The 14,055-nt window shown below is 40.6% G+C and overlaps 1 protein-coding gene across 3 annotated transcripts in view; it reads left to right on the top strand.

The window, feature by feature from the left end:
* Positions 1–14,055, top strand: part of AMOT (angiomotin) — a 63,883-nt gene that overhangs the window by 36,802 nt on the left and 13,026 nt on the right. For all 3 annotated transcript variants that reach the window (XM_012749597.2, XM_012749588.2, XM_012749608.3), the window contains 2 exons: positions 11,269–11,418; positions 12,528–12,718. In XM_012749597.2, coding sequence (XP_012605051.1) covers positions 11,269–11,418; positions 12,528–12,718 — 341 coding nt within the window. The remainder of the gene's footprint in view (positions 1–11,268; positions 11,419–12,527; positions 12,719–14,055) is intronic.

Genomic DNA, 14,055 nt, shown 5'->3' with positions numbered 1-14,055 from the left:
TCAAGTCAAAAATGAATCCTCATGGCCCTACTGTTTGCTGTTTGACTTGCTTAGCAGGTTGATTTTGGTCTAGGGAGGTCTGAAACAGAATGGGACTAAGGGACAGTTTACGGTTTGTTAGGAGAATGCACTGGCCAAGAGCTGTGGCTCTTAGTGGCTAATTTCTAGCATGTAGTTATGTGGTGGGATGAGATTGTCAGTTATTTGTGTAAAAAGATGGAGTCTTCCCTTTACAAATACAAAGGCCCCCAAACTATTAAGCAGTTGATTAATATATATCTGATTAGTCTTGATGTAGATGTGACTTGATTGCAACACTAAACCGTGTTCATGTGAAATAGAGGGAACTTTGCAGCTGGCTTGTCATTAATTAATTTTGATGTCAGTTGTCATTGCACTGAAATACTACTAACTCTTAGATGTTTTGCATTTTAGAGAATGGGTATATTCCAGGAAAAATCTATGCTGAGTATAACTTGGTAAAGGCAACTTCACATTGCACTACCTTCTATTCTAAAATTGGAATTGTTTTCAGGGAAAAGAATGTAACAAATTGAAAGCTTTATGAACTTGACACAAAAGAAAATATTAGTGTCCAAATAGCCATTCTGGGTGTATCTTTCCTGCCTTCATTCGTTGCCTGCTTCCTTTCTCTCAGTAAGAATGGGTCTAGTTCCTGGAGATCTCCTAATTTACTGATTCCCTCTGCTTTCTTTTTTGTATATTAAAAGGCTTGTTGGAGTTGGGTTGTCAGTTCATACTTTACCGGAAGGTAATGCCATCTAATCCATGATATCCTTTAGCCCAACTTACTTAAGCATAAACTTCAGGTTGTATAAAATCAGGTTACAATCCTGCTTCGTCGGTTGTCTAAATCAGAACTATGCTAAATTGCTGAATAGAAAATGAGGAAACATTGTATTTGCTTCATGTCCAGGTCTAAGGAGCTTAGCACATTCATTTTGCTATACCTCATATATTCCCTTCCTTCCCTCCCATTTTTGCAAGGAAATTCCAAAGAAAATTACAGGACAGGGTATGATTGGATTCTTTTAGAGAAGGGCAAGCTGAGAGACCTGCTGAGAAGAAGTAGCTTGCTGGTGGTCACATGTCAAGTCTTGGGTAGAGCCAGGAATAAAACTGGTATCTCATGACTCTTCATTCCCTAAATCCTGCTGCTTGTCTCCCTGTCTGAATCATCCTTTGGTTCAACTCCCAAAAAGAAAATGTGGGCACTTGTTCAGATTTAGTAACCTCTGCATCTTGTAATTTTTTAAAAAATTGCTTCACCCATTGGGCCCCTTTTTTCAAAAGACTATAAGAAGCTTGTGCAGACTGCTTTGAGATTGGGGTGTATAGACAGCCCTGCTGCCCCTCCAGGAGGGGGGCCCAGCCAGTTGGAGATAAATGGGAACAAAGTCTCTGGAACCATCTTGATTTGCAGTGTCTGGGGGCACAGTGATAACCAGTTGTTAATCTTAAAATAATAAAAGTGTAGAGAGAAGATGTTCATGTTCTCACAGGACAGCACTCTCTGAAAAAGTTGCCTGAAATATATTTCTGGCCTCAGACTTCTGAGGCTTTTCTGGGCAATTGTTTCAGATATTTTTAATAGTTTTCCAGGGGCCTATCCCCAAATATGTAGCTTTACAATTCAAAGTTCTAAATAATGGGCTCGGATGGAATGATGGCATCTAGTGGCCAGATATCACAAATGAACTCATCAATTATTGTTGAATTTTTAGTCCTCATCCAACTTCTACTTTCATATGGAATCTAATTGTTGGGAAATTTTGAGTTGCTCTTGCTAAAGGAGGTGGAACCTTTGACTGGGAGAGCAGGCTCACCGCCCTCTACCCAGCAGAATCCCAGAGACCATGTAATGTCTTCCAGACTCTCAAGCTGGATCACTTCTAGCACATATAAAGACTTGCAAGACCACATCTCAGGGAAAATAAACTGGTTCTCATTTCCCTTTTTGTGTTAGCAGCCTATCAGAGCTGGATTTGCTCCTGGATGGTGTTTGTTCCGTCTCCCCTGTACTGTTCAAAGGGAAACATACCTTTCACTTATCATCAAATATAGGAATTGCTGATTGAAATTTTGCTTCTCTGCTGTTACTCAGTCCACATCAGGCCTCACTCTTTCTGGGGTAAAATTTCTAAGTATGGAACATTAGGGAGGTATTTGAGGTAAATAGGTAGCTCTGGAACAGATCTAGGAAGGCTTCTTCATTATGATTTCTTCACAGAATCAGTGCACATTTCTAAACCAAGAAGGATATTCACAAATAGAAGAGTTATCCCTCTGTCTGTCTCAGATGGCTCAAGTGAGGCAGTGACCAGCCTGTGTCTTGCATGAACAGATAATTTAGTGATGGCTTACAAATGGCACCATGAACTTTCCTTTTTTCTCCGGCTTTAGAAGTTCTTCCAGGGAAAACCTCTTTTAGCCTACTTAGCAAATCAGAATTTAGGGAAACTTTCTCAAATTAGGCTTTTTGTCATGGGAGTATTTTTCTCAGCTTTCTAAGTGCAGGGTTACTCAGGTAACTGGTTCTCATTGTATCAAGAGGTTGGGAAAGAGTATAACTAATGATCCAAGGACTCTTACATTTATTTATGTTTACCTCTCTACAAAGACCTTACTTAGATGCTTTTCTTGAAATTCATTCTGTCTTTCTAATCTCATTAAGTTTCTTGCCTGGGGTTCTCTACAATCACTGTGCTGTAAGCACTACACAGAAATGTTGCCTCGGGCTTACAGAGAACTTCTACTGCAATCACAGCTTGCATTCTCTTCCAAGTTCAATGCACATTCTTTCATCAACCCTGCCCTGCTGACATCCAAGAAGGTATCTCGCTGGGGAGGGAATAGCACTCTAACTAAAAAGAAGACTTATTTTCTTGGTGAGTCACTCTGATCCAGACCTTGAACCAGTCTGCAGCATATGCAGCCGAATGAGGTAAACGGTGTCTTTCTGTCCTTGCCCTTATCTTTCGGGACACGTAGGTCCTATTGAAGTGGAGGCTCATTAAACTCCAAGTCAAAAGAGCTCTGTGTCCTACAGCTACCATGGTATTCTCCCATTCAAAGAGGGCCTCCCCACCCCCCACCAATTTGACCTCACTGGAGAGTTTCAACGGATGCCTGGCATATCCTCTCACAAGGCTCAAGGCAGCCCAGGCTTCTGGCTGGCCGCTGTCTTATGATGATCCAGAGTGGAAACCGCTTGGGTAATTGTTTCAGGGATGGTGGGAAAAAGCCCTTGGCAAGATCAAAGAGGGAAGATGCTGCGGGTGGGCTGCTTACTGAGCTGAGTGCACAGGAAGGGAGAGAGAGGAATGTGGGAGGGCTGGCAGAGACAGCCAGTGAGCCTTGTTCTTTGGCTTTAGGCTAGAATGAAAGCCATAGAGATTCAGCAAGAAGGGGTCCAGGCGTTAACCTTTTCTAAACTGCAGTGGCTGGTGATAATTTAGACATCACATTGGTAGCTGTTAGTGAAGAACCCAGTGCATTTCCCAGAGTTTTGTGGCTACTCTACTCAATTCTGCCAAACTAAATTCATATCGTTTTACTCCACTTCTACCATTTCTCTTAAGGGCTGATATTTTCTCTTCTTTCTAGGTCTCTTGATACTTATTTGATTTGTATTTTTTGGTTTTAGAGATACATAATTTTCTATCACACCTATCCACAAAGTCCCATAACCAGTTTCCTCCTTTCTCAATGTTAGAGGAAGATATATTAGGCATAGACATTTATATGTCTAATACTCCAAAATAATTTTCAAACAATGGGATTTTGTTGGTGAAGGTAAATCTCGCACAGTGGTTATGAAAAGATTTGTATGGAAGATCTGAGGGTATGAATTCTGGGTTCATTTAGAGTGTTGATAGGATGCAGATAAAGTATGTATCCACCCAGGAATCTTCCAGAGTGTTCTGCTAGTGAATTGTTGATTTATATGAAGGGCATTTCATCTGAAGATGACATTTTCCATATTTATGGCAGTGTATTTTCTTTGAGGTAGGTATTGCTCCACCCAATGTGTTAAAAAAGAAAGAATTATGCCCCTTCTAATAGTGATGGAGTGACCCCTCCGAGCTCAATATTTTCAGTCTTTCCTATGATTTTTGGCTTTTGAAATCCCCAAATTGGAAGCCTTGTGGATTTCTCTTTAGTCTTCTTTACCACATGAGCTCTATTCCAAAGGTAGCAAATTTTTAGAGGTGGTTTTTTACTCTTCAATTCTTTTAATATCCAACAGTGGACCACAGCCTCCTGGCAATGGACAGAAGCAGCTTGCTAATACCAGGGTAGTGTTACCAAATTGCTTCAGCATGAACCCTTCCTTGGATCCTAGGTCTCCTGGGTAAGGCTAAATCAGATCAAACTAAAATCACCAAAAGCTCATGGAGCAACATATAACTAGTGGTATGAAGGAGATGAGCAAAGAAAGTATATTTCAGTTGTGATATTTGTGAAATAGTGAGTGTTGGGAGTTGTAGACAATAGAAGGGAAGAGGAAAATCAGACATAATGAAGGTACTGGAGTTAGTTCTGTACGATTAGATTCAATGTCCTTTAACCGATGGAGTGTTGGTTTATGTTGGTTGTTAAGCAGCTAATATTAATAACCTGCCCCCTCCACCTCCCGATCTGTATTTTTTAAACCTTAAAAATATTTAAAAATATATTATTATATCCCCCCCCAAATACTTGCAAGTGTTATTTACCTTCAACAAATTCAGAAATTAAAGTGCAGACAGATTAGATGATAGTCAGTGAAAAATTTAGGAAAAATCTAGATCTTTTCATTCCAAAATATTTAACCCTGGCTTTGTCTGCAAGTGAATATATGGGAAGGCTAATGATTAAGTCATTTCTTTGCAAATGGCTGAAACAAATGGTTAGCTTCAGGGGTGCTAGAAACAATTTTGTGTATAACCATCCTTTAACAAATAAGTTTGAAAGACACCCACAGTTGTTGGAAGGAGGAAAGAGATCCCATCACGTGGTATTCATTTGCAGGGATCAGATTTTCCTGAGTCAGAAGGGGGTTAAGGGCTCTGCCAAATGCTTGGGAACGGGTTCAAATTATTATAGAAGTGCAATGGAAAATCATATGATTGATTGAGCTCAAGAGTATTTGCTTTATTCTTCAATAGATATCTTCCTGCTGTTTCCTCTCTCAATTTTATGAATGCCCTTAAAAAACTTATCTCTAATTAGGAATAATGTGAAACCCTTATCTTGACTTGGCCAAGCAAAGTATATAAATTTATGAAGGTGTGTGTTTGTTGTTTGTATATTTGCAGCTAAGCTATGCTATCCTCATTTTTGTTCTTGAATGTATTAGTTATTTAATATTAACTGGTCATCAAGAATATATTGACCAGTGAACTAGAACTAGAATGTAAGGGAAATAGAAGGGCCCTGCCCTTAAGTGGCTTATGAGATACTGCCTTCCAATGGGGTAGAAACTTTGCCTTCTTTCTCCTTACATCCTTCCTGCTATAGAATAGGGCCTGGCACATAATAAGCATTCAGTAAATATCTGTTAAATGAATGAATGAATGAATGAATCTACACATGAATAAAATCTTACAAAATGACTGCTAATAGAGTACACATAGTGAGAAGTTATATAGAAAAGAAACAATCAGGGTCAGGTAAGATTATTCAAGTAAGAATTTACAGAGAATTTAGTGATTTGGTGGTGAGGAGGGTTGAAGAAATGGTGCGACTAATACAAAATTTAATCATTTGTATAGTATACCTGGTAGAATTTTAAGGCAGTGGTAGTCTATATTGATAAAGGCATTTTTAAAAGCCATATCTAGGCTGGACAGGGGACAATGGGACAACAGACACAAGTGGTTTGATATATGGATAAGAGAGAGTAGCTCTGGTCTAAAGAAGTAAGAGAGGAAATGTAAAGGTGCTTTGGTTATAGTAGGTACCTAGTAAATACTAGCTGAACATATGTGCTAGCAGTAGGTTGATTTTGTTCTTAAATAAGACAGTGCCATGATGTACTACTTCAGGAAGTCTGTTACAGCAACTGTGTGTAGGATGGACTGATCGTGTGAGTGTGTGTGTGCATGCATGAGCATGCATGTGTATAGATCAGGAGGGCAGCTGAAAGTAAGATCTGTTAGGTTATTATTATAGCTTAAATTATGTTGGCTATGAAAATATAAGGGTATTAAAGAATATGAGAGATGTTAAAATTAAGACATAGTGATAGATTGATATGGTAGACAAAGGAAAGATGGAAGAACAATAATTCCAAGATTCTGATACTGGAAAAATGGGGTAAATGATGATGACTGAACTGCCAAAAGACTAGCATTTTGGGGAAAGGTAAAAGCAGTCTGGGGCATGTTAAGTTTCAGAGTAAGAAATCTGCAGTCACCTATAAATCTGTGCCTGAAGACAACATTATAACATTAAAATATGAATATAAGCAATTGTTGAGAGTATGGCATGAAGGAGATCTCTATTAGTGCTGAAGTGTTGAGCAAGGTTTCTTAACCTCAGCATTACAGACATTTGGGGCTGCATAATTCTTTGGTGGTAGTAGGGATAGGGGGTGCTATCCTGTGTATTATGAGATGTTTACCAGCATCCATGGCTTCTACCCACTAGATGCCAGTAGTAACCCATCCCTAGCTGTGACAACCAAAAATGTCTCATATTGCTAAAATGTCCCCTGGGGGGTAATCTCCCCCAGTTGAGAATAATCAATATAGAGGCAAAAAAGGAAACTACCATAGCTCGGGCCTTGGGGTATACAGCAGGAGGTGGGGGTGGGGTAGGGAAGGAAGAAGGTGGATCTAAAATTAAGACAGAGAGTAAAAGTGGTGTAGAGCTCTGCATTAAGAGAAAATAGAATTGGGGAAAGCAAGGGAAGAAGGGATTTTTCAACTTCTCGAAAATTGGCATTTGGTAAGAAAATATAAATGGATGGAATGATTTCCTCCATTCACTGAATGTTCAGGGGAAATTAGGTTTAAATGAAGGATTTACTTGGCTTCTTCTAGGGGCTCATGGGTGCTAGTCTTTAGACCTAGAGTGACTATGGTTTTTAAAACTGAGCATTGTGGAAGGGAAGGGCATACCTCTAACCCTTGCTAGGGAGAGGCAAAGATAAAATGTAACCAAAATGTTTATACTCTCATATTTTCTTGAAATAAATTTTAAAAACTCATTTTATGCATGAAAACCTGAAACACTACCTTGGCTTTGGAATTTTTTTTTTTTTTGAGACAGAGTCTCACTCTGTTGCCCAAGCTAGAGTGCCATGGCGTCAGCCTAGCTCACAGCAACCTCAAACCCCCAGGCTCATGCAATCCTCCTGCCTCAGCCTCCTGAGTAGCTGGGATTACAGGCATGCACAACCATGCCCGGCTAATTTTTTCTATATATTTTAGTTGGCCAATTAATTTTCTTTCTATTTTTAGTAGAGGCAGGGTCTTGCTGTTGCTCAGGCTGGTTTCAAACTCCTGACCTTGAGCGATCCTCCCGCCTCAGCCTCCCAGAGTGCTAGAATTACAGGCATGAGTCAACATGCCCGGCCCTGGAAATTTCTTAAATGAACCTTCACCTCTCTGGACACTCGAGACATAGACATGCACACAGACACACAAAGCTGTGGCAATCTATTTTCTGCTTAAGTCTGCCATTGTAGTTAGAAGGCAACCATGGACAACGTGTAAATCAATGGGCTTTCATCTACTGCTGACCATTTTGGTTTGCTGACTCCTGAAACTGCCCTCTGTTGTTTTTTATTAAACAACTGGGGACTCTGAGGCTGAGAACAGGGAAGCAAGTTGCCATGAATAGCAGAACTAGGACTAGAACCCATGTTTCCTGATTGCCACCTTGTTCCTTTACCTTTGTGCTGTCAAATAGAAATTTCTAATATGTCTGTGTGTGTGAGAGAGACAGAGAGAGAGAAAGAGAGAAAAGAATATGAGCTCTGCCTGAAGGTCTTTAGTTAAACAGTACCTTTGGTCATATATATAATATTTCTTTCTCATAAAACAGAAGTGCCCCCCCCAACCATGTCATTTTGAGAGAATATGGTGTCTTTGCAGCTACTCAGTGGTTGCTTCTAATTGTATCTCCAGTGAATGGCCTTGTCCTATAAAGATATCTGCAGCTCTGTTGCATGAAGTATTTGAGGCCTAGCGTTATATGTCTTTCTGCATGAAAACAGCTATACTTTTAATGTAATTAGACATTGATGTGATCATTAGAGTTACTGAGAGAATGAGAACCACGTCAAGGATACCTGGAGTGAGTGTTCAGAGTTGAGAGGACTGGAACGTGTATAACTTGGTATTAACTTTTCCTCTGAAAAAGAAAAAAAAAAAAACCAAAAAAACACCACTGAGTACTTTTCATGCCAGATACCGTACTGAGCACTTCATGTGTTATCTCATTTGATCCTTATAGAGATATGTCATGATTCATCATGATGAAGGTAAAAATGAAGCACATAAAGTCCAGGATAATAGTGGCGTTAATAAACCATACAGATCTTTGTTTCTTTCTACGCTGTAGATAGGATCCAGAAAACATAAAGTATGTAACTTAGAAGGTGGCTAGTTTTGTTGATTGCATCTGTAGGGTCTTGCATTTGGTTGCATACAACAGTTGTCCTTTTCTACCCTAACTTGTCTGGAGAGTAAGTATTTACTAGGTGATTTATGGGTAAACTGTACCCATAAATGGTACAGTTTACTCATGGTGTTTATGGGTAAACTCTTTCTCCCTTTAAAGGAGGTAGAGAATTATGCCAGCCACAATAGTCCTGATATCTTGTGGAAAATCATCCCCTTGGCAAACCAAAATGGGGATTTTTTTTTTTTTGGACAGCTTTGTGGAATTTGCCTGACCTGTATGCCTATCTTCAGCCAACACAAGAGTACTCCCTGAACCTTTATTGCTTTTTCCTGCCAGAGCACTGGCTCAGTGGCTTCTAGTGCTAGGGGTGCTTTTGCTAGGATATTTATGTTTCCTTTCTCAAAAAAGGCAGGCCATGGAGAAATCCACATGTCTCTGGACTGCTTATTTTTCAGTTTTTTGAGCTCACATTGCAGTACTTTACTATCAAGGCAAGAACTGCATGCTATCTAAGTTTAATTGCCTTTAAGTATAACTGCTGTAAGCCTTAGTAATTATAGTTAACATTCTCTGCATTAACATTGTACTGCTCCCTTAGGGTTTTCAGAGCAATTCACAAATAAATGCATTCAACTTTAAATAGCTCACTAGGATTACAGAACCCAAAAGGTGAAGGATAGAGGATGTTTTCTGCCCTCCAATTATTCAAAGCTTAGCAAATAGAAAGGCAGAGGTATTCATGAACTTAAAAGTTTGGTTGCCCAAGTCAGTGTTGTTACAGATAGTCACAGACCCCAGGAAAGAAAGATATAAGCTTACTGAGAGAAAGAGAATGATGATTTTTTGGTTTGTTTTATTTCCTAGGAGAAGCTCTAATGGATAAAAACATCTAGGCTTCAGACTCAACCTCAACTGGTTTACAAGGGTAGATTGAACTAGGCCTGGAATGAAAGGAAATGCAAATAAAGTATAAAAAGTGTTTGAAAAGTTTTTGTTTTCCAGGCATCTAGGCAAAACATACCACAGGTCTGGTAGGAAAATACAAGATAGGTTTCCTCCCACTTAGAGAAAATTCAGCAATTCTAATTGAGGAGAGGGCAGTTATAAGACAAGGGTTGTTTCCTCACCATTACATGCCGGTGCTGTCTGACTGGAAATTCTGGAGCACAGTGATTTGGACTCATTATCATCAAAGAGTTACCTGGTTTCTTCAATGGGGGTCAGGTCAGTCCTGCAGCTTGACCCCAGCTAAGTGGGTATGGGCAATACTAGTAGGGTATGCCAATTCTTACATTGTGATTGTCTATTAGGTGACTCCACAGCTTGAGGAATTATTGAAAAGTCAGACTTGAATTCCCGGATTTCTTTCTGACCAAGTTATCAATAATAGTTTCAGATTTTAATTTTAACTGTGAAAGTATTCCTAACCTCAGCATCCATCAAAGGATAATGACAGATATACCCCACTTAGAATTTCTGCTTTAGAAAGAGTCCATGGATTGATTTAACTAGCATTGAGGGTGCCCCACAAGCACTATGAGAAGCATAGTCTGCTTATTTGCTAACTAGGTGTGAAGGCTGAAGTTTTACCTCTCTTCTTGGGTGTTGAGAGTATGTATATATTCTTTAAGGAGCTCTGAGATACTCCTCATTCCTTCCCTATGGAGCCAGGATTTAGCTTGTAAGTTATAAGGATACAAAGAATTCACATTCTTATTTCCAGTCTGTTTCTACTTTTGCTTTCGGATATGACTTATAGGCTTGCAAAGAGGAAGAATCAAGTTTGATTCACTTCATCTTACTTTTGATTCATCAGTTTGAATCTGTAGGGATCTTTGAAGCTCCCAGAATATAAATTGAGAGACTACAGCCTAGGGTCACCAATTCAGTCTTATGAGGTGGGAATCCCAAATAGCTTGTGGTTTTTTAATGAGGAACTAGAAGAGCAGTGCTGAGCAATGTGCAGACTAAACACTTTTGAACCATTACCTGAAAACTTTACTACCAAGAAGCAAAAACTTCCCAGGAGAGCAGTGATGGATTATATTGGGGGATTACTAGGCTCACCGGATTAAAAAAGACAGCCCTGGTCTCCTTGTACCTTCAACAGCTGACCACCCTTTTTTCCTTCACTTGAAGAGAAGAAAGCTATATAAAAGGGGCTTCCTTTCCATACCAAATTAAACCTTTCTCCCTGGAGAGCACCCACCACCACCTTTCAAGCATTTCTCTACTGTAATAACCAAAATAAGATGTACCTTTCCCCAGAATATTTCAGATTAGAATGAAGACAACCAGAGGTGAGCACATGCATAAGGAAGCACCTGAAAACCCTGCTATCTAAGACAGACAGTACGGATGAGAGTAGACTTGGGGAAGACATAGGGATGGGGAAGGAGGAAAACATCTTTAAAAGGGTTCCCAGTTCCTACCCCTCTTCACATTTTCTGTATGAGAAATACAAGGCAGCTGCTACTCATTGGGAAGGACGTTCTCACCCTCTATTCCTTTTTGGAGCTGGGCTCTAGGACAAGAGATCTAAACACAAGGCTAGATTTTTGGGGTGCTGCATGACTGACCCTGTTGCTCGCTCTCCTTCCATCTTGCAAACCTCTCAACCTGGATTCCCAGCTGAAAAAGAAGCAGGTATACGTCGATAAGGTGGAGAAGATGCAGCAGGCCCTCGTACAGCTCCAGGCGGCGTGTGAAAAACGTGAGCAGCTGGAGCATCGTCTCCGGACACGACTGGAGAGGGAACTGGAATCCCTCAGAATCCAGCAGGTATGGAGAATTTAAAGGATGAAAGTGGGAAAAAAAGGAAAGATAATGAGATCATTCCTGGTTACTTAGTTTTCAGTTGGCATTTGACATGGACAAAAAAAGGCACACAGTTGCTCATCTTTACATGTTTTGCCCCATGTGAGCGTACTCCAGAGTGCCTCCCCATTGTAAATCTAAAGTCTGTTTCTTTAGCTTCCTATCCCAGAAAGGTCCTTTAAGCCTATGATCTTGCACCTTTTATTTTCACATGAGCCCCAGAAACGGTAGACCTTATAAAAAGTAAAGCTGCTATACAAGTAATCCTCAACATTTGAGAACTGGAAATTGTCTTTAGAAATCATCTCACCATACTACTCGTCAGTTTTAGATGAGAGAAAATCAAACCCCAATTGCATAGTCACGAAAGATAAAAACAAGTTAAGGGCAAGATAGAAACTAAATCCTAGATTTTTTTTTTTTTTTGAGACAGAGTCTAGCTCTGTTGCCCAGGCTAGAGTACCATGGCGTCAGCTTAGCTCACAGAAACCTCAATCTCCTGGGCTCAAGCGATCCTTCTGCCTCAGCCTCCCAAGTAGCTGGGACTACAGGCTTGTGCCACCATGCCCAGCTAAATTTTTCTATATATTTTTAGTTGGCCAATTAATTTCTTTTTATTTTTAGTAGAGATGGGGTCTCGCTCTTGCTTAGGCTGGTTTCGAACTCCTGACCTTTAGCAATCCATCCACCTCAGCCTCCCAGAGTGCTAGGATTATAGGAGTGAGCCACCTCGCCCAGCCTAAATCCTAGATTTTTTTCATTCCCACTTCTATCACAGATTATGCTGACAGACAGATGGCAGTTTTGAACCCATTATTCCACTTTTGGAGCAGCATAACAATTTGATATGGCAGGCTCCTTTCCTGAACAAGGGAATCTCACATTCAAGCCCAAGATAGGAAGTCCTGTGGCCTCAGGAAATCTGAAATCCCCCTGCTTCTTTCCAAATCAGAATCCAAATGGAAGTGGTTGGGCAGTCATTCCTTTCCAAGAATAGGGGCTCTTCCACTGGCACTCGAACACCATGGTTCTTCTCTCACTAACTTGAGGAGTCTCGGCATCTACCCCAACAGCGCCAGGGCAGTTCCCAGCCCACCAACGTTTCAGAATACAATGCCGCTGCACTGATGGAACTCCTTCGGGAGAAGGAAGAGAGGATCCTGGCCCTGGAAGCTGATATGACGAAGTGGGAGCAGAAGTATCTGGAGGAGAATGTGATGAGGCATTTCGCTCTGGATGCTGCTGCAACCGTGGCTGCTCAGAGGTGAGTAGTTAGCTGGTAGGGCCACCACGTGGTGGGTGTGAATGAGAAGAACAGAAAAGTCACTGCTTTGTAGATTTTCCAATGTTTTCTTTAATATTCTAGGGTTTTATTTCCCAATTTCTGCTTATGTGTGTTTTCTTTCATCTAGTTATGCAGGGACTGAATGGCTGTGGGGACAGAGGGGTAGGGATGTGAAAATGAAAGTTGCTTTATAAACTTATTAGAATCCTAGTTTAGCTTTCCTCAGGAGCCAGAATATTTACAGATGGTCAGCTGAATGTCTGCACACCTTCTTCCCCACAGCCACAGATTCTTTCAGCTACATGTGCAGGTTGTTTAGCTGCAGGACTGGAGTGAAAGCCTTGCCAGAAAAATGCCACTCAGAAACTAAATGTCACTCAGGAGTGGCTGCTGCCATTTGATAGTTCTGGTTCATCCAAGGTATGCCAGAGGCTGTGCTGAACATGAACCCATCTCTGCCCTTTGAGAAGGTTTATATTTGAAGGCCACATTCTCTGTGTGCATGAGCTCATCACATGTAAGCAGTCACATTCCATCTGGTAGGGGAGAGAAAGTGACAGGAGGATTTTTATTTTTTGCTTCTTATTTGTTCTCCTTTTTATATTATAAAAAGTAATGATTGGCCTTTGGAGGAAATAATACCTCTTAGCCCATTTGTCTGTCTTGCTGTTGTTTATAATCATCAGTTGGGAAGAAAAGAAAGAAGGAAAGAAAGAAAAAGAGAAAGAAACAACAATAAAAACTAAATTCAAATCAGGTGATGGCTTGGGTTGTGGATGGATAACAGAGCCTTGGTCTGGAGTTGGGTATCAAAGGTGGGCTACAGCAGAGTGCACCCAGATATGTATCCAGAACTTTATTTTAAAAACCACAGTATTGTTTTTAACATTCTCCTAAACATGATAAGCCAGCAGAGCCTGGAAGTGCTTGCCAGACTTTGGGTTGGGATATATGTGTGGAGGGGGCGGTGGATACATTTATTTTTGAGTCCTTCTCCTACCAAATCAATGTGGGGGTAGGAGGTTCAGTGCTTAAGAGCTGAACTGGTGCTTTATAAATAAACCCCAATTCTCCAGGAAGACATCTTATGTCTTTCTAATGTGATCTGCTTTTCTCCAGATATCCACTATACCTCAAATAGATGGAAGCTGCCTGTAGCTTGATTTTGAGGTCCTCATGGGCTTAAGCTTACCTGGCCTTATTTCCTGAGAAAGGCGTGCTCCATGCATACCCGTGTGCTAAGAGAGTGCACAGAACCCCCAGCTGTGCTAGAAGATGGATAGTGTCAAGCTTTGTAGGCAGATTAGAAGCAGAAT

Source organism: Microcebus murinus, chromosome X (assembly GCF_040939455.1).
Source record: "Microcebus murinus isolate Inina chromosome X, M.murinus_Inina_mat1.0, whole genome shotgun sequence".
Taxonomy (NCBI): Eukaryota; Metazoa; Chordata; class Mammalia; order Primates; family Cheirogaleidae; genus Microcebus; species Microcebus murinus.
This window is presented reverse-complemented; position numbering and strand designations above follow the sequence as displayed.